This window comes from Schistocerca americana, chromosome 7 (assembly GCF_021461395.2).
Source record: "Schistocerca americana isolate TAMUIC-IGC-003095 chromosome 7, iqSchAmer2.1, whole genome shotgun sequence".
NCBI classification, from domain to species: domain Eukaryota; kingdom Metazoa; phylum Arthropoda; class Insecta; order Orthoptera; family Acrididae; genus Schistocerca; species Schistocerca americana.
In genome coordinates, this window is record NC_060125.1 from 341624370 (window position 1) to 341643340 (window position 18971).

The 18971-nt window shown below is 37.6% G+C and overlaps 1 protein-coding gene across 1 annotated transcript in view; it reads left to right on the forward strand.

Annotated features, from left to right (window-relative positions):
• The window catches only part of LOC124621776 (sorbitol dehydrogenase-like), an 83647-nt gene extending 69357 nt beyond the window's left edge, over positions 1 to 14290 (forward strand). Inside the window, exons 6-8 of the mRNA XM_047147212.1 lie at positions 4137 to 4315; positions 4401 to 4522; positions 14043 to 14290. Coding sequence (XP_047003168.1) covers positions 4137 to 4315; positions 4401 to 4522; positions 14043 to 14205 — 464 coding nt within the window. The 3' untranslated portion in view covers positions 14206 to 14290. The remainder of the gene's footprint in view (positions 1 to 4136; positions 4316 to 4400; positions 4523 to 14042) is intronic.
• The last annotated feature ends 4681 nt before the right edge of the window (positions 14291 to 18971 follow it).

Consider the following 18971-nt stretch of genomic DNA (forward strand, 5'->3'; position numbering starts at 1 on the left):
TGGAGTATTTTTTTTTTAAAACTAAGAAGCGATTGCAGTGTTAGAATAGTATTTTTGATGAACTGTATTAATGTTAAATAAGAACATGTTGAAAATTAATTAAAAAAACAAAAAAAGAGCATTTCTCATTTCCACTATCAGGTTGAGAAATATGTAGACCATCCATGCACAACAATAGATGAAGTACTTTACTACCTGCTTACCACTGGAATTGAGACATTTGCCATATTATGGAATCAACAGTTTGTCTTTGTGTCAGGTGTATGCCACACGGTGTACGAACATTTGGCTGTATCTATTTGTCGCCAGGGAAGCCTTGACCAATAACAAATTTCTTCACGTAGTAGGAAAATGGTCTGTGGGAGAGATCAATAATCAAACAACTGCTGCTACAACTTGTACAGACAATATTTCTCTGATTCATGACAGTACTTACTCAGATAAAGGTCAGAGAACAACTCTTATACTGAGCATAACACTCATACTATTCTGAATGGTCAGTCACAATTTTCAAGTACTTCACAGTAGTGATCAGTGTCCTCTATTTCATCTGTGAACAGGTGACCAGTGAACAGAACACCTTATATATCAGCAAGCATATCAATACATTTGTTTGTATTTGGTCTGTGTACTGTGCTTGGATTTTGAATTGAAGTGAGCAATCAAATGACAGTACTGGCACAGAAATGAGTTAGCTACATGCATATGATTTCTGTTCTGGTGTTATGTGCTTCATCACAGAATCTCTGTAGTAATAATGTGTAACAAGGGTGGGAAGCTGTTGGGGAAATTGTAATAGTATAATGATACTTTTCCACTACAGACCTGCTTAAAGCTCCTGACTGATTGTGGATGGCTCCTTACTGTGTTCTTTTCTACGAATACTAGCTGAAAAACGTGCAATTGGCCATAATTCATTTTGCCAATTTTGTATTAGAAACAAAACTGGTTTGTTATATAATATTGAAAAAATTGATTTACATGTATTCATGAAAACACCTTTGAAATTACAAAGAAATATGCATACTGTACAAGTGCAGTTGCTTTTCATGTCTTCAACATGATTTTGTAAACATCCTCATGGCATCTCCACCTCATAACTCTGTAGATGGATACTTTTTTCACCAACAGCCATTTGCTCTTCACAGTTGAAGGCTGTCAAAAGCACTGCCCAGTGTCAGAGATTTCCTAAAGGTGACTGGACTGTAGGAGTGACTTAATAGTAAAGAATAAATGTATTAAAACTTCATATATGATGCAGTATTTTTTTCGCGCATTGCAGTGTGTATGACATCATTGCTCCTGAACTATGTGTCTCACAATGATATAATTTTCAGGTGTATTTAGCAGCATATGTGGATACTGTCTGAAAAATTTATTGTGGATAGAGTCAGCATCACAGAAGCAATAAATTTAAGCATCATGCATGATGTGACAGTTTTTCACACCACATTGTTTATGACACCATATCTCTTGAACTGTGATAAGTAGTTAGATTTTACTCCCACAGTGATCATTGCCTGACAATATGTGATATGTGTACCAAGGTTGGTTGAAATCGGTCCAGTGCTTTAGGAGGAGATGTGCAAAAATCACACACATTTTTTAATATGTACAATTTGAAAACTAGTAGAGAAATGTCTGCACAGCCTCTTGGCAATGATACCTTGTCCAAACACTAGACACAGCTAATGGGAAATTTAGATTGACAATAATGGTCAGAAAAGTAATCAGAGATGCTGTTTTAAAACATTACAACAATGTTACTATGAATGAACAGGAAATGTCAACTGTCACATACAGAAGCCACAGCATTGGTCTCTCATGCATGAATATTCATATTTTGCACTGCATGAACTACAAACTTTCAGTGGTGTTAAAAACTTCCTTCCTCTATAACCTTATAAGATTGCTGCATGACATGCACAACTTGCACTATCATGCATTAGCAAAAGGTCATTCCGAGAAACCAAAAAAATTGGTCCTACATAGAATTACTAAGTGGGTCAAAGGTTTCTACCAAGTCACTCATCAATAAGTCTGGTGCAGTGGTAGGAGACAGTGAAACCTAAGACAGAGTTTTAAATTTTGCATTTAAGAAATCATTCAAACAGGAGGATTGTACAGACATACTATTGTTTGATTGTAGCACAGACTTTTGTATGGAGAATATCAAAATGGACATTCATGGCATTAAGAAAAAACTTCCAGAGTTGAAAATGAATGTCACCAGGTCTGGATGGAGTCACAATTCGGCTTTACAGAGCATATTCTATGCATTAGCCCCTTACTTAGCTTGCATTTATCATGAATCTTTCACCCGTCATAAAGATTCAAGCAACTGCAAAAAGCACTGGTGACTTCTGTCTATAAGAAGGGTAAAAGAGCAGATCCACAAAATTATACAGCAGTATAATTAATGTTGGTTTGCTACAGAATTTTTGCACCTAGTCTAAATTCCAGTATGATAAATTTTCTTGAGACATATAAGCTTCTGTCCACAGATCAGTGTGGGTTTAGGATGCATTGTTCATGCAAAACTCAGCTTTCCCTTCTCTCACGTGACATCTTATGAACCACTGATGAAGGGCAATAGGGAGAGTCCATATTCTTAGATTTCTGGAAAGCATTTGACATAGTGCCATGTTGATGGCTGCTATTGAAAGCCTGAGCATACAGAAAATGTTATTGAATATGTGAGTGGCTCAAAGACATTTCTAGCGATAAGATCCAGTTTGTTGTCCTGGATGGTGAGTGTTCAATAGACACAAAGGTAAGATGAGTGTTCATTGGAGACAAAGGCTTCATCAGGAGTGTCCCACGGAACTGTGATAGGACTCTTGGTCTCTATATTCATAAGAAATCTGATGGACAGAGTAAACAGGAAACAAGAACCTAATAAAAGGCTTTGCCAGAATGACAGGGATCAGTATCACACAGTAAAATGTTATGATAAAAGGAGATAAGATCACTCCCTGATTAAGTCAAGTCACATCAAATTGAGCAGCAAAATATTATCATTTGCTGATGATCCTGTAAGGTCATCAGTCAGTCAGTGACTGGCAAGTGTTCATCACAGACAATGGTATTACCAGGAGTGCCCCAAGGAAGTTTGATAAGACCACTCTTGTTCTCTATATACATAATTTATCTGACAGATGGATGAACAGCAATCTCCAATTGTTTGCTTATGACACAATAGTATATGGGAAAGTATTGTTTTGAGTGGCTATAGAAGGACACAGGATGAAATAGGCAGAATTTCTATTTTGTGTGATCAGGGGCAACTTATCCTAAATGTAGAAAAATGTAAGTTAATGCAGATGAGTAGGAAAAATCCTGTAATTGTTTGTTTAAATAAATGCTGAAACAACCATGAGCATTGAATACAGTATTAGTGGTGTGCTGCTTGACACAGTAGCATTGATTAAATATCTTGCAAAGTGAAATGAAGTGGGGGCAAGCACATAAGTGTGGTAGCAGGGAAGGAAAATAGTCAACCAGTTTATTAAGAGAACTTTAGGAAAGTGTAGCTCATATATATAGGAGACAGTGTTTAGAACATTAGTGTGACACATTCTTCAATACTGCCAGAGAGTTTGAGAGTGCCACCATGTCTGATTAAAGCAAGACATTGAAGCCTCTCAGGGGCATGCTACTTGATTTGTTGCTAGTAGGTTCAGCTAACATACGAGTATCACAGAAATGCTTTGTGAACTCAAGTGGGAACCACTGAAAGGAAGACAACAATCTTTTCACAAAACAGTACTGAGAAAATTTAGATAAGTGGAACTGGCAGCTGACTGCAGAAATATTCTGCTGCTGCCAATGTATATTTTATTTGAGGGCCGCAAACACAAGATAAAAGAAATTAGGGATTTTACAGAGGCACATAGACAGTCGTTTGTCCCTTGCTACATTTGCAAGTGTAACAGGAAGGGAAGTGACTAACAGTGGAACAAGATACTGTCCACCACAATATGGTGGCTTTCGAAGTAGGTAGGAAGGTGTAGACAGACATTACCCATATGCCACTCACTGAAATAAACATGTCTTTAGGATAAATTGTAAAAATGTTTCTTTTTTTTAAGTTTGCATCTTGGAAACCACTTAAGTTTCTTATTTCTATGTTTTAGACATAGTTGCACACCGTCTAGAATTAGCCAAGAAATGTGGAGCAGATTACACGCTAGTCATTCCTAAGGGTGCTACAGTGGAACAAGTTGCAGAAAGAGTCAGAGAGCTGCTTGAAACTGAACCACATATGACCATTGATTGCTGTGGTGTTGAATTCACAGCAAAGCTTGGACTACAGGTACTCAAATATATCTTGTTTATTGAGCAAAAAATTTGTTAATAACATTCATCAGACTAACAGGATTATTAATTCTGAACAACAGGTTACACGCCCTGGAGGTGTTCATTGTGTAGTGGGCATGGGAGCTGATCAAGTTACTCTTCCAATGGTGAATGCAACATTCCGTGAAGTCGACATTCACAATTGTTTCCGATATTGCAATGAGTAAGTACTACAAAAGTATCTAATATTTCAAAATCTTTTGATCAAGATATACCGTACTGTCACACTTTAAATAAAAGTGAGAAGAAAAAGATATGGGTGGCTGTAAATATAAAATTTCTAGAAGTGCCTCATGAGTACTGTTGTGGCTCGAGCTAATGGTAGCTAGCTTTAATATGGATTACCTCATTTGATTTCCAAAAATATGTTTTCCTAACAAAGTTTCTTTTTTATATGCTAGTGTTGAACAGAATATTTTTATATGTACTCTAAACTGAAGTCATAGTTTCATCATTAACTATTAACTGATGGCAATTTTTTGAAAGTTCACCTAAATATCAAGTTTTATTCCCATTTTTGAAGCCCATGTACAATCTTCCGATCACAAAAATTAATCTGTTTATTCTACCAAGTGTTGCAATTTGTTCTGTTCTGTGTATAAGAGAGAACAATTTGTTAACATGAATAAAGAATGTTTTTAAGTTAAATTTATTTTTTTAGTTAATTAAATGCTTAGTTTGCCTATAATGCTAATGAATTTCTATGCTTCAGTAACAACAACAATGCCACCTAAAAAAAATTAACATACACTGGTGTGCAAAATTTGTGGACAAATGTAACTTCCACATGATCACAGTCAAGTAACATAGCTTGGTGATGTTTAGATCATACATTGAAAGAAGTGCTTCAGTATACTACTGAAGGCAATTGAAAGAAAAATGTAACAAAACAAAGAGAAATGACACTTTTATTCAAATAACACTGTGGTCACTGTGATTCATGGTTGTTTTTTGATCATTACCAACAGTGGAACATGGTTCTTAATATTGTGTGTGATCACCATGGATGGCAATAAATGTTCTGCCATGTGCTCCCATGCTGGCCACCAGGTTGGAAAGGAGTTCTTCTGGTAGGGCATTCAATTCCCACCAGCACAGTTGATAACTGCTGGATGGTCATTGGTGCATGTGAATGTGCTGCAGTACATCTCTCCAACATCTCCTACACACATTCAATGGAACTGAATTTGGTGAAACGAACAGGCCAATCGACTTGCATAATATCTTCTCACTCCAATGCTACATCCTCATGGGCAGTTTAATATGGTCATGCATTGTCATTCATAAAAATAAAGTCAGTGTTGAATGCATCCTTGAAAAGATGTATATGTGGAAGGGGTAGAGTGTCACGATAATGTTGACCGGTGAGTGTACCATATTCAAAGATTTGGGAGTCAGTAGACCCATACAATATTATGTTTCCCCACACCATAACACCTGGAGCACCAAAATGATGATGTTCAATAATGCCAGATACATTCTCATAAAGTGGCAGTTAGGAGGTGGGAACATGTAATGCAGCTAGGAACATTGTTGAGCAAGATTGGTTAGGTGGTCCAGGTGTCATGGTGTGGAGAGGTATTTGTTTGTGATCCCAAAGTGTTGGAACATGGTACGCTCAGCAGTCAGTGTTATTGTGACACTGTACTCCTTCCCCATGTGCATCTTTTCAGGGATGCATTCACCCTTGATTTCATATTTATGGATGACAATGTGCAATCACATCAAACAACGCATGTGGAGGATCTGTAGGAACAAGAGGATATTTGGTAAATGGACTGATCTGCCTGTTCCCCTGATTTAAATCCCATTGAGCACATGTGAGATGTGTTGGTGCGCATGGACATGCTGTAATATGTCTCTGTGAAGACCACAGGGTAGTTTTCAACTGTGCTGGAGGTAGATTGGAACATCCTACTAGAAAAACTCATCACCCACATTGCGATCAGCATGGGAGCACACTGCAGAGGATTCAGTGTCATCTGTGATGACTACACTCTTTGTTAAGAACCATGTAGCATCATTTGTAATGTCCAGGGAACCATCTTCAATTGCAGTGACTTCTGTGTAATTATTTTGTCTTTGAATAAGTGTCATTTCTTTTCACACCTTTGTGTATTTCTTTCAGTTACCTTCTGTACTATACAGCAGCACTTCCTTCTATGTATGGTGCAATTATCACTGAGCTATATTACTTGGTAGTGACACATCACACAAAAGTTACTTACATCCTTAAGTTTTGCATACCAGTATAGTTCTGACATAATGCATGGGGTAGTCATAAAGCTCTATTTATCCACTCAAAAAAATTAAATGTAATTGATGCTGAAGAGAATGTTATTGACCAGTTTTGTGGAGATTTCCAACAATTACTGCTGCTGACACCAAAAATGATGTCCTGTTCATAGTTGGAGATGGAACTTCAAAGCGTGAATTCAAACAGTATAAGATGTAACAGGATAATTTTGCTTTCGTATAGTATATGAAGCAGGACAGAGACACCCAGAAATCTGCCAAGACAGTTTGATGGTTGTTACTACCATACTGCTCCAGCTAAACAAATGATGCCTATACACCTGAACTTCACCAGACGGCCAATACTGGAGTCAAATTGATTACACACAGTGTAATCAGAAGTGGAAGAATACTATTCAGTCAACTGAAACAAGACCTGGACCTGATTGTGGATCAGATCATCAGCTTGTAATTGCAAAATTCTGGCTGAAACTGAGAAAACTGACCAAAGCTATTCTGTCTTATGGATAGAAGAATACCTTCCAATTATGCTGTACGAGCCAAGAACAGATTTAATGCATTAGAATTAGAAGACAAAAACCCACAAGAGCTGTGGACAGAAGTACCCGGCACTATCAATCGGGCAATAAGAAAACACATTACCAAGAAGAAGTATAGTAAGAAGGCCAGATGACAAGCAGCTGAGGCACTGAATATTGCTGCAGAATGAAGGGAGACAGATGAGCAATGTTTAAGTTAAATGGAGAGTTTTGAAAATTGGCTAGAAGAGATAAGAATATCTTCTTAAATGAATAGTACACAGAAGTTGAAGAAAGTAGCTGGATGGGGAAAACTCGGATCTTTACAAGAAAATTTGGGACATCAAAGAAAATCCCAAGTGAAAATTGGAATGATAAAAGATGAAAATGATAAAGATTCAACAGAAGCAGAGTACATTAAAGAACATTGGGAAGGATATTGTAATGACTAAATCATGAAAGGTTGCCAGAAAAGAGAAATATGACTTAAGTATGAATATTAGCAGTAAGCTTTGTAACTTAGGTAGAGATGTACAGTGGAAATAGTTTTCATCAGTCCATTAAGGGTTTGAAAACATTGAGCAACTGCTGACTTCATGCCCACTGATAGTGAACTGGAGGCAAGAAGTGATGCTGTCAAGTCCTATTTGTAAGTACTCTCCAAATGATGTATATAGAGGCTCTCAAATGCCAAACAAGACGGAGTCCAAGAAGTGTTTTCCAATGAACTATTGTAGCCATGGAAGCCCACAGCAGTTACTATGTAAGTGAGCATCAGACTCAAATAATTTTGTGCACTGAGAAGGAATTGCAAAAGCTTGCCCATACTTACATCTGGGATAGGGTTATAGGTTTCCATTGTACATTAGTGTACAAGTATCTATGTCTGTATGCCACGTATATTATTATCAATACTTAAACCTAAGGGTTCAGTTAATGAAATACCATCTGGCAATTTCATAGTTCGTAGTCTGTAACACCATACACTACTGTGTGTACCTTAATGTTAATAAAGTTATGCGCAAGGATGGCCATTTGTTCTGACAAATTGGTTTTAAGCCTCATCTATGTTTAGCTAACACTTGGTTCCAGAATCATGAAAGAAGATTGTATACATGGAAGAACCCTGGAGATACTAAAAGGTATCAGATAGATTATATAATGGTAAAACAGAGATTTAGGAATCAGGTTTAAAATTGTAAAACATTTCCAGGGGCAGATGTGGACTCTGACCACAATCTATTGGTTATGAACTGTAGATTAAAACTGAAGAAACTGCAAAAAGGTGGGAATGTAAGGAGATGGGACCTGGATAAACTGACTAAACCTGAGGTTGTACAGAGTTTCAGGGAGAGCATAAGGGAACAATTGACAGGAATGGGGGAAAGAAATACAGTAGAAGAAGAAAGGGTAGCTTTGAGGGATGAAATAGTGAAGGCAGCAGAGGATCAAGTAGGTAAAAAGGCGAGAGCTAGTAGAAATCTTTGGGTAACAGAAGAGATACTGAATTTGATACAAAAATGCAGTAAGTGAAGCAGACAAAAAGGAATACAAATGTCTCAAAAATGAGATCGACAAGAAGTGCAAAATGGCTATGCAGGGATGGCTTGAAGACAAATGTAAGTATGTAGAGACTTATCTCCCAAGGGGTAAGATAGACACTGCCTACAGGAAAATTAAAGAAACCTTTGGAGAAAAGAGAACCACTTGTATGAATATCAAGAGCTCAGATGGAAACCCAGTTCTAAGCAAAGAAGGGAAAGCAGAAAGGTGGAAGGAGTACATAGAGTGTCTATACAGGGGCGATGTTCTTGAGGACAATATTATGGAAATGGAAGAGGTGGTAGATGAAGATGAAATGGGAGATATGATACTGCGTGAAGAGTTCGACAGAGCACTGAAAGACCTGTCGAAACAAGGCCCCGAGAGTAGGCAACATTCCATTAGAACTACTGACGGCCTTGGGAGAGCCAGTCCTGACAAAACTCTACCATCTGGTGAGCAAGATGTATGAGACAGGCGAAATTCCCTCAGACTTCAAGAAGAATATAGTAATTCCAATCCCAAAGAAAGCAGGTGTTGACAGATGTGAAAATTACCAAACTATCAGTTTAATAAGTCACAGCTACAAAATACTAATGCGATTCTTTACAGACGAATGGAAAAACTGGTAGAAGTTGACCTCGGGGAAGATCAGTTTGGATTCTGTAGAAATGTTGGAACACGTGATGCAATACTGATCCTACGACTTATCTTAGAAGAAAGATTGAGGAAAGGCAAACCTACGTTTCTAGCATTCGTAGACTTAGAGAAAGCTTTTGACAGTGTTGACTGGAATACTCTCTTTCAAATTCTGAAGGTGGCAGGGGTAAAATACATGGAGCAAAATGCTATTTACAATTTGTACAGAAAGCAGATGGCAGTTATAAGAGCCGAGGGACATGAAAGGGAAGCAGTGGTTGGTAAGGGAGTGAGACAGGGTTGTAGCCTCTCCCTGATGCTATTCAATCTGTATATTGAGCAAGCAGTAAAGGGAACAAAAGAAAAGTTTGGAGTAGGTATTAAAATTCATGGAGAAGAAATAAAAACTTTGAGGTTCGCCGATGACATTGTAATTCTATCAGAGACAGCAAAGGACTTGGAAGAGCAGTTGAATGGAATGGACAGTGTCTTGAAAGGAGGGTATAAGACGAACATCAGCAAAAGCAAAACAAGGATAATGGAATGTAGTCGAATTAAGTCGGGTGATGCTGAGGGAATTAGATTAGGAAATGAGACACTTAAAGTAGTAAAGGAGTTTTGCTATTTGGGGAGCAAAATAACTGAAGACGGTCAAAGTAGAGAGGATATAAAATGTAGACTGGCAATGGGAAGGAAAGCGTTTCTGAAGAAGAGAAATTTGTTAACATCGAGTACAGATTTAAGTGTCAGGAAGTCATTTCTGAAAGTATTTGTATGGAGTGTAGCCATGTATGGAAGTGAAACATGAACGATAAAAAGTTTAGGCAAGAAGAGAATAGAAACTTTCGAACTGTGGTGCTATAGAAGAATGCTGAAGATTAGATGGGTAGATCACATAACTAATGAGGAAGTATTGAATAGAATTGGGGAGAAGAGAAGTTTGTGGCACAACTTGACCAAAAGAAAGTATCAGTTGGTAGGACATGTTCTGAGGCATCAAGGGATCACCAGTTTAGTACTGGAGGGCAGCGTGGAGGGTAAAAATCGTAGAGGGAGACCAAGAGATGAATACACTAAGAAGATTCAGAAGGATGTAGGCTGCAGTAGGCACTGGGAGATGAAGAAGCTTGCACAGGATAGAGTAGCATGGAGAGCTGCATCAAACCAGTCTCAGGACTGAAGACCACAACAACAACAACAACAACAACATATGTTTTACACTTGCTGAAGTTATAAACTAGTATCTATTGCGTTCTGCATGTTACTGCAATCATATTAACAGGGAATAGGAAGCAGACCAGTAAGCCAACACAGAGTCTCATTTTATTTATCACCGCCATATCTACCTCAGCTTAAAATCTAAGTCTTTCTGTACCGTCTCCAACCACAGAGACTTGAAAAATCTCAGCTTGACCCCATCACCTTTCACTCTTGTATGCAGCTGCTCATGTAAAGGCTGATCTCAAAATCTCACGTCACCTCTGACATGAGAGTGAGCTTTTAAAGTATGTATGTTGTGACACACTTCAGGCTGTGACAATATGGAGATCTTTATAATAAAGAACTACATAATTATGATGATGAAATTAATCTGATTTTAGAACCAGAGCCAGATATTCTGGAGATTGAAGTCAAATGGACCCTAGAAAATATTGATAAAAACAAGGCAAGTGGATGTGATGGAATTCCAGCAGAGCTGTTCAACATCATTGGAAAGAGTGCAGTGAAAGTGTTGCATTCAGTGTGTCAGAAAATATGGAGAACCCAGCAGTGGCCAAAAGACTTCAAAAGCCCAATGTTCATTGTGATTACAAAACAGGAACTTCCAAAGACTTCAAATTACTAAACAATCACACTTACCTCAAGTGCTAGTAAAGTCATGCTTAAAATCTACCAAATTGACTTCAGCAGTACATAGACAGAGATCTACCTGAAGAACATGCTGTATGTCATACAGGAAGAGAAACCAGAGATCCTTTTGCCAAAATCCAGTGAATTGCGGAGAATGTAAGAGAATTCCAGAAAGATGTCTCTGCTATATTGTTCATGGTAAATACTTTGACAGGATCAACCACAGTAAATTATGGGAAGTACTAAAAAACATGGGAGTGCCAGATCACCTGGTTTACCTCATACAGGATCTATACTCAGATGGGTTAAGATTCAGGAAAGAGTGAAGGAAGGCGCCATATTGTCACCTAATTTATTCTGTCTGTGCTCAGAGCACATTATGAGGAGGAATGCTAGGTTAGCTGAAGAAGAAACTGGAATTAAGATAGCTGGGATAAATACTCTGACGGAAAAAATCACAACACCAAAAAATAATTAATGTAGAGTCATAATATTGCAGGAACACTTTTTTTAGGAAGCATGTTTAAGTGATTAATGTTACAAGATCACATGTTAATGTAAGCATGAGATAAGACATTGCAAATGTGAAATTCTTTTACATTAATAACCACTGTAACCACCAGAGTGTTAGATACAAGCATGCAGATGTACATGCATTGTGTTGTACAGGTGCAAGCGAGATGGAGCTCCATGTCTGTTGAACTTGGCAAGTCAGTACATGGATGGTTAATGCTGTTTGTGGATGACTCTGGAGTCATTGTCTGATGATGTCCCACATGTGCTTGATTGGAGACAGATCTGGAGATCAACCAGGCCAAGACAACATGTTGACAGCCTGTAGAACATGCTGTTTTACATCAGTGGTATGTGGGTGAGTGTTACCCTGTTGGAAAAGACCCCCTGGAATGCTGTTCATGAACGGCAGCACAACAGATTGAATCACCAGACTGATGTACAAATTTGCAGTCTTGGCATGTGAAATAACCAAGAGAGTGCTCCTGTTGTCATACAAAATCACACCCCAGACCATAACTCCGAGTGTAGGTCCAGTTTGTCTAGCATGCAGAAATGTTGGTTGCAACCCTTCAACTGGCCTTGTTATAACCAACACACAGCCATCAGTGGCACAGAGACAGAACCAGCTTTCATCAGAAAACAAAACAGACCTCCACCCTGCCCTCCAGTGAGTTCTGACACCACTGAAGTCACAAATGGCTATGGTGTGAGGAAGTGGAATGCATGTACATGGTGAATAACTCAGAGCTGTCATTGAGGTAATCCTTGTAGAGGGTGACTAGTGACTAGCTCAGTGCTGTTTTTGAAGTAACTGATTTGTAACAGTACGTTGTGTCGCTATGGTGCCAATTGCTGTTCAAATTGCTGCTGCAGATACTGTATCACAAGCCAGTCATATGCCAAACATGATGGTCTCTTCTCTCAGTAGTACAACATTGCTGTCTGGAGCCTGGCCTTCTTGTAACTGTACATTCTCATGGCCACCACTGCCAGCAATCATGTACAGTAGCTATATCCCTGCCAAGTCTTTCTGCAGTATCACAGAAGGAACATCCAGCTTCTTGTAGCCCTATTACACAACCTCGTTCAAACTCAGTGATGTGTTGATAATGGCGTCTTTGTTGCCTTAAAGGCTTTCCTGACTAACATCAACTCACAAAGTCCAGTTTCAAAGGTAACTAATGCTCATGATTGTTTCACCATTTATTTAAACAAACCTGGTTTGCATCTTCATAACGGCACTACCAGCACCACTCTCATGCAATTGGCATACAGTTGGAATGGTCGTCATTTTTCAGATGTAACTTTTTTTTGTGTTGCACAACTCCTTCAGGGTGCTGCAATTTTTTCCCCGTCAGTGTGTAAATAAGCTTAGTTATGTGGATGATACAGTAGCGATGGCATAAAATGAAAGGGTTGTAGATCCCCACACTGAGGGTGAAAGAAGAATGCACAAAAATTGGTACAATGGTGAATATCAAGAAAACAAAAATTATGGCAACTACACTTATCACTTCATGGCATGAAAGAGGAGAAACAATGGCGGTAGCTTATTTGTTCAATTACCTCTGCTCCCAGATTTCTGCTGATGGTGACTGCAACCAATTAATCAAGTGAACTTATTAATTTGCCAAAAAGTAATGTGCAACCTATACAATGTTTTGTGAAGTAAATACGTAACTTTTAACAACACAGAACTGTATTGCAAGGACTATGGTCATTCCAGGTGTGATGTATCAATAAAGACTAGGGCCATAAGAAAGGCTCAACAGTTGCAATAGACACCTTTGTTTTGTGGTGTTGAAGGAAACTCCTCAGAGGTCCATGGACCACAAAAAGAACAAATAGATCAGTATTACAGCAAATAAAATCAGATTTCTCCTTGGGAGGTCTGTTACTGAAACAAAAAATGAACTGCTTTGGGCACATTATGAGAAGATATGATTCACTGGGAAACATGTTAATGGTGGAGAAGATTGAAGGCACAAGGTGAAGAGGGAGGGCAGAAAAGGAAAGGATGGGCGGATGACATCACAGAAGTAGATGATTCCAACCTGGGAAGTCTCCAGGAGAAAGTGCAGCACAGAGGGAATTGCCATGGTTTAGTTCATGGGGTCACAGAGAGTCTGAAGAGAGGGGAGTGGGAGGCAGATGTCTATGAAATCTCAACACCATACAACCAGAACTGTGGAAATGTACCTACAAAAAGTAGTAACCTTATTTATTCCATGTGGTAGTTAAAATTTACCTTATTTATTCCAGGTGATAACTAAAATTGTGTGTCTTCTCATAATTTTACCCAAAAAATTAATTCTCTGTCAATGAATTATCTGAATGATTTTTTCTTTTTGCTATTTTCAGCTATCCATTGGCCTTGGAACTTGTTGCTTCTGGTAAAGCAAATGTGAAGCCACTCATTACTCACAACTTTACATTGGAACAAACTCCACAAGCTTTTGAGACTGCAATATCTGGCAGTGGAAATCCTATCAAAATAGTTATTCACTGCAATAAACAAGGATAAGAAAAGACATTTACACTGAAACCTGTATTAATTGTTATTATTTTTGCATATTGTTCAATGATTAATAAAATTTTATTTTTATTGACTTGTGTGCTTTTAAATTTTCTTTCATCATAAATTAAAAGAAACACATATCCATATTTTCATCCCAAGTCTTGTCTAATGATGACATACTTAAGTATGAATGTGGAATATGTTCAAGCTAGCACTAGAACAAGTGATGGACTGAATGTTGTACTAATTATTTTGGAAGTAAAAGACAGAGACAATGATTAGACAGAATACAATCATTTTAAAAATTTCTTGGTGGCCTGCTATGGAATTATAAGTCTTCAGAAACATTTCTCATGTTTTTAAACAAATGAAGTAGACCTAACATTTAAATAGGTTTCTCTGTTGTTCAGAGCAACCAGATGTAAGTCATTTCTTTAGATTTTGACTTGGCTTTCATATATAGTAGGTATTATCTTTTCTCATCTGTTGCATTATTTATCATCTTATATGTCATTCTTAAATGTAGTTGTATTGTATTTTATTTTATTGTTTGGTCCTGTAGTCTACAAAGCAGCTTCTGCATAAGACATTGGACAAGTAAAGCTATAAGTATACAGCTGAAAGTCATTTCTAGACATACTTATTTAAGGCTACAATAATTTACTTTATACATAAGTATTTGCATAACACCTTCGTACATTTAAATATTCTTCAATGGAGTAAAAGCAGTGATGCTGTAAATAGGACTTTAGATATTTTCCAAAGGTTTTGACCTCAGTAATAGCTTTTATGTTTTCAGGAAGTTTGTTATAAAGCTTAACTCCCATGTGAAAAGTACTTTTTTCACACAGAACTGTGCTGATTTAGGTTATATGTAAGTTTCTGTTAAATCTGGTAAAGTTACCACATATACCACAGTGTTTTTGCAGTCTGCAGTCCTTACTTATTACATTTATTTTAAAGAATAGAAGGGATTCCATAATGCATACACATGGTAATGGAGGAATACCAGATTTCTTAAACAGAGATTCACAAGAGTCTCTAGGCTAGCACACAAACAAGATTCTAATGGCCCTTTTTTGTAGTTCAAAAGTGCTATTAGCTGTTTTAGAGTTTCTGCAGAAAGTGACCCCACATCTATGACGAGAATGAAGGTAGGCATCATATGCATTCATTACTGTTATCTCACTACAGCGTGATATGAGTAAGCATACAAGGTAACATGTTTTGCTCGGTTCTGCATTGAGATATTCAGTATGATTATTCCATTTTACATTGCTCTGCAGCCAAGTTCCTAATAATTTGGTTTCACTACTGTTACCAACTAGTTCATCATTGATAGAGAACAATGGGATAAAAATGTTCTTGTTAGGAGCATTGTGGAATTTTACTGCCATGTTTTTTTTTACTTTTTATTACAAGCTGATTATTCTGTGCCCAGGTGCTAAGTTGTTTTGTGACCATGATTACTAACTGCTGTAACTGTTTATTGCTGTCCCCTTTTGGTAGAATTGTCATGTCACCTGCAAATATGATTGTTTTATGTGCATCAACATTTAAGTTTAGATCATTTACGTACAGAAGGAACAGAAGGGGTCCCATTACTGATCCTTGGGGTACACCACATTTAATTTATTGATAGTCAGATAAGAGTTCAGATAAAGTTTTCATTTCAACATTTGTGTGCTTGATGTACACTGTCTGGTTATAATTAGTCAGGAAGGAAATGATCCAGTTGTCGGACAGGACTTATATACCATAGTTCATAGCTCTAAACAGAAGATTGGGCAATAGTGTTGTGTGGTAAATGAGCAACAGTAGTATTAGTCTATGTATCAATTTCTGTCTTTGATCACATCCACACATGTTGTTATAACTATAGTGAATACTTCATTGGCATGTTTGAATTTATATCCAGTGAATGTGATTATACTGACTGCTTAATAATCTATGGTTGTTCTGTGCATCAGTTCAAAGTTACTGCTACAATAGTTTACTGTTGAACATCTATGAGCAGTAAAAGCCTAACCACACAGTTCATTGTTCTTCTAGAATAATAAGGTGTGTATGGAACAGACACTGTCACTGTTTTAACACATGGCATATTGGTGCAACACTTACTTCACATTTAATTTGGTGCATTGTTGCTGATCTAACCAAACACAGGTTTTTTGTCTGAAACTCGGGGGTGGACTGACTATCTCGGGACCAAAAATTGGGCCCTTATATATCCTAGATTAGATTAGTTTTTCGTTCCATAGATCCGTGCTGAGGGGATCCTCATGGATGGGGAACATACCAATTTTTTATTTTTATTTTTTTATTTTTTTTAAAGCTGAAATAACAATACTAATAGAATGAATATATACAATACATCATTTGTTTCTATTAAAAAATTCGCCAATGAAGTAGAAGGAGTTGGCCACTAGTAAGTCTTTCAGGCTCCTTTTAAACTGATCTTTATTTGTAACTAAATTTTTTTATGTTTACTGGCAAATTATTGAAGATGAGTGTTCCTGTGTTCCTGAGTAGTGGGCCCTTTTTGAACTAAAGTAAGTGCTTTAAGTCCTTGTGCAGATCATTTTTGTTCCTGGTACTGTATGTATGAACTGAGCTGTTTGTTGGAAAGAGAGATATATTATTTAGGACAAATTTCATTAAGGAGTAAACATATTGGGAGACAGTAGTTAGTATACCCAGTTCTTTGAAGAGGTTTCTACAGGAAGTCCATGAATTTACTCCACAAATAATACATATTACACGCTTTTGGACTCTGAAAACTTTTGTTTGACTTGAAGAGTTACCCCAAAATATTATACCATATGACATTATGGAATGATAGTAGGCAAAGTATGCAAGCTTTTTCATTTTTATGTCACCTGTGTCTGCTAACACTCGAATTGCAAATGCAGATTTGTTAAGGCGTTTCTGCAGTTCTGTGGTGTGCTCCTCCCAACTGAATTTATTATCAAGTTGTAATCCCAAGAGTTTAAAAACTGTCAACCTCTTCTAACTGCTCTTCTTCGTACTTTATGCATATGCTGGGTGGAAACCTCTTACAGGTTCTGAATTGCATATAGTGAGTATTTTCGAAGTTTAATGTCAGTGAGTTGGCTTTAAACCATTTATTAATATCCATGAAAATATCATTAGCAGATCTTTCTAGAACTACACGCGACATACTATTTATTGCAATACTTGTATCATCTGCAAACAAAACGAATTCTGCTTCTGGCAGTGTAACTGATAAGAGATCATTAATGTACACAAGGAAAAAGCAATGGCCCTAAGATGGATCCTTGTGGGACACCACATGTAATTTCTTCCCATTCTGATGATGACTTAATTCACTGGTCCCTTGCACTGACATCCTTTGTTTCCTGTTAGTGGGGTATGACTTGAACCATTTTGCAGCACTGCCCGTGACAGCATAGAATTCTAATTTACTTAAAAGAATGTTGTGGTTCACACAATCAAATGCCTTTGACAAATCACAGAAAATACCTGCTGCTTGTAATTTGTTATTTAATGAATTAAGTACATTTTCACTCTAGGTGTAAATAGCCTTCTTGATATCAGAACCCTTCAGAAATCCAAACTGTGTTCTTAATAATACATTATTTGTGGTCAGGTGGTTGAGCAGCTGCCTGTACATTACTTTTAATAAATAAATAAAATAATCTAAAATTTTTGAGAAGGCTGGCAATAGTGAAATCGGTCTTTAGTTTGATGGTATCTCTTTATCCCCTTTCTTGAATAGAGGCTTAACATCTGCATATTTTAGCCAGTCAGGAAATGTCCCAGTTATAATTGACTGGTTACACAAGTAACTTAGAAGTGTACTAAATTCACAAGAGCATGCCTCGCAATAATAGTCACTGAAACTGCACATTGTTTGAGGTTTAATTTACAGGAATTCATGGACCTTGCCGTTGGTGGGGAGGCTTGCGTGCCTCAGCGATACAGATAGCCATACCGTAGGTGCAACCACAATGGAGGGGTATCTGTTGAGAGGCTAAACAAATGCATGTTCCTGAAGAGGGGCAGCAGCCTTTTCAGTAGTTGCAGGTGCAACAGTCTGGATGATTGACTGATCTGGCCTTGTAACACTAACCAAAACGGCCTTGCTGTGCTGGTACTGCGAACGGTTGAAAGCAAGGGGAAACTACAGCCGTAATTTTTCCCGAGTGCATGCAGCTTTACTGTATGGTTAATGATGATGGCGTCTTCTTGGGTAAAATATTCCGGAGATAAAATAGTCCCCCATTCGGATCTCCGGGTGGGAACTACTCAAGAGGAAGTCGTTATCAGGAGAAAGAAAACTTGCGTTCTACGGATCGGAGCGTGGAATGTCAGATCCCTTAATCAGGCAGGTAGGTTAGAAAATTTAAAAAGGGAAATGGATAGGTTAAAGTTAGATATAGTGGGAATTAGTAAAGTTCGGTGGCAGGAGGAACAAGACTTTTGGTCAGACGAATACAGGGTTATAAATACAAAATCAAATAGGGGTAATGCAGGAGTAGGTTTAATAATGAATAAAAAAATAGGAGTGCAGGTAAGCTACTACAAACAGCATAGTGAACACATTATTGTGGCCAAGATAGACACGAAGCCTACTACAGTAGTACAAGTTTATTTGCCAACTACTGCTGCAGATGATGAAGAAATTGAAGAAATGTATGGTAAGATAAGAGAAATTATTCAGGTAGTGCAGACCATAACTTAATTATAGCTAACACTTGGTTCAAGAATCATGAAAGAAGGTTGTATAC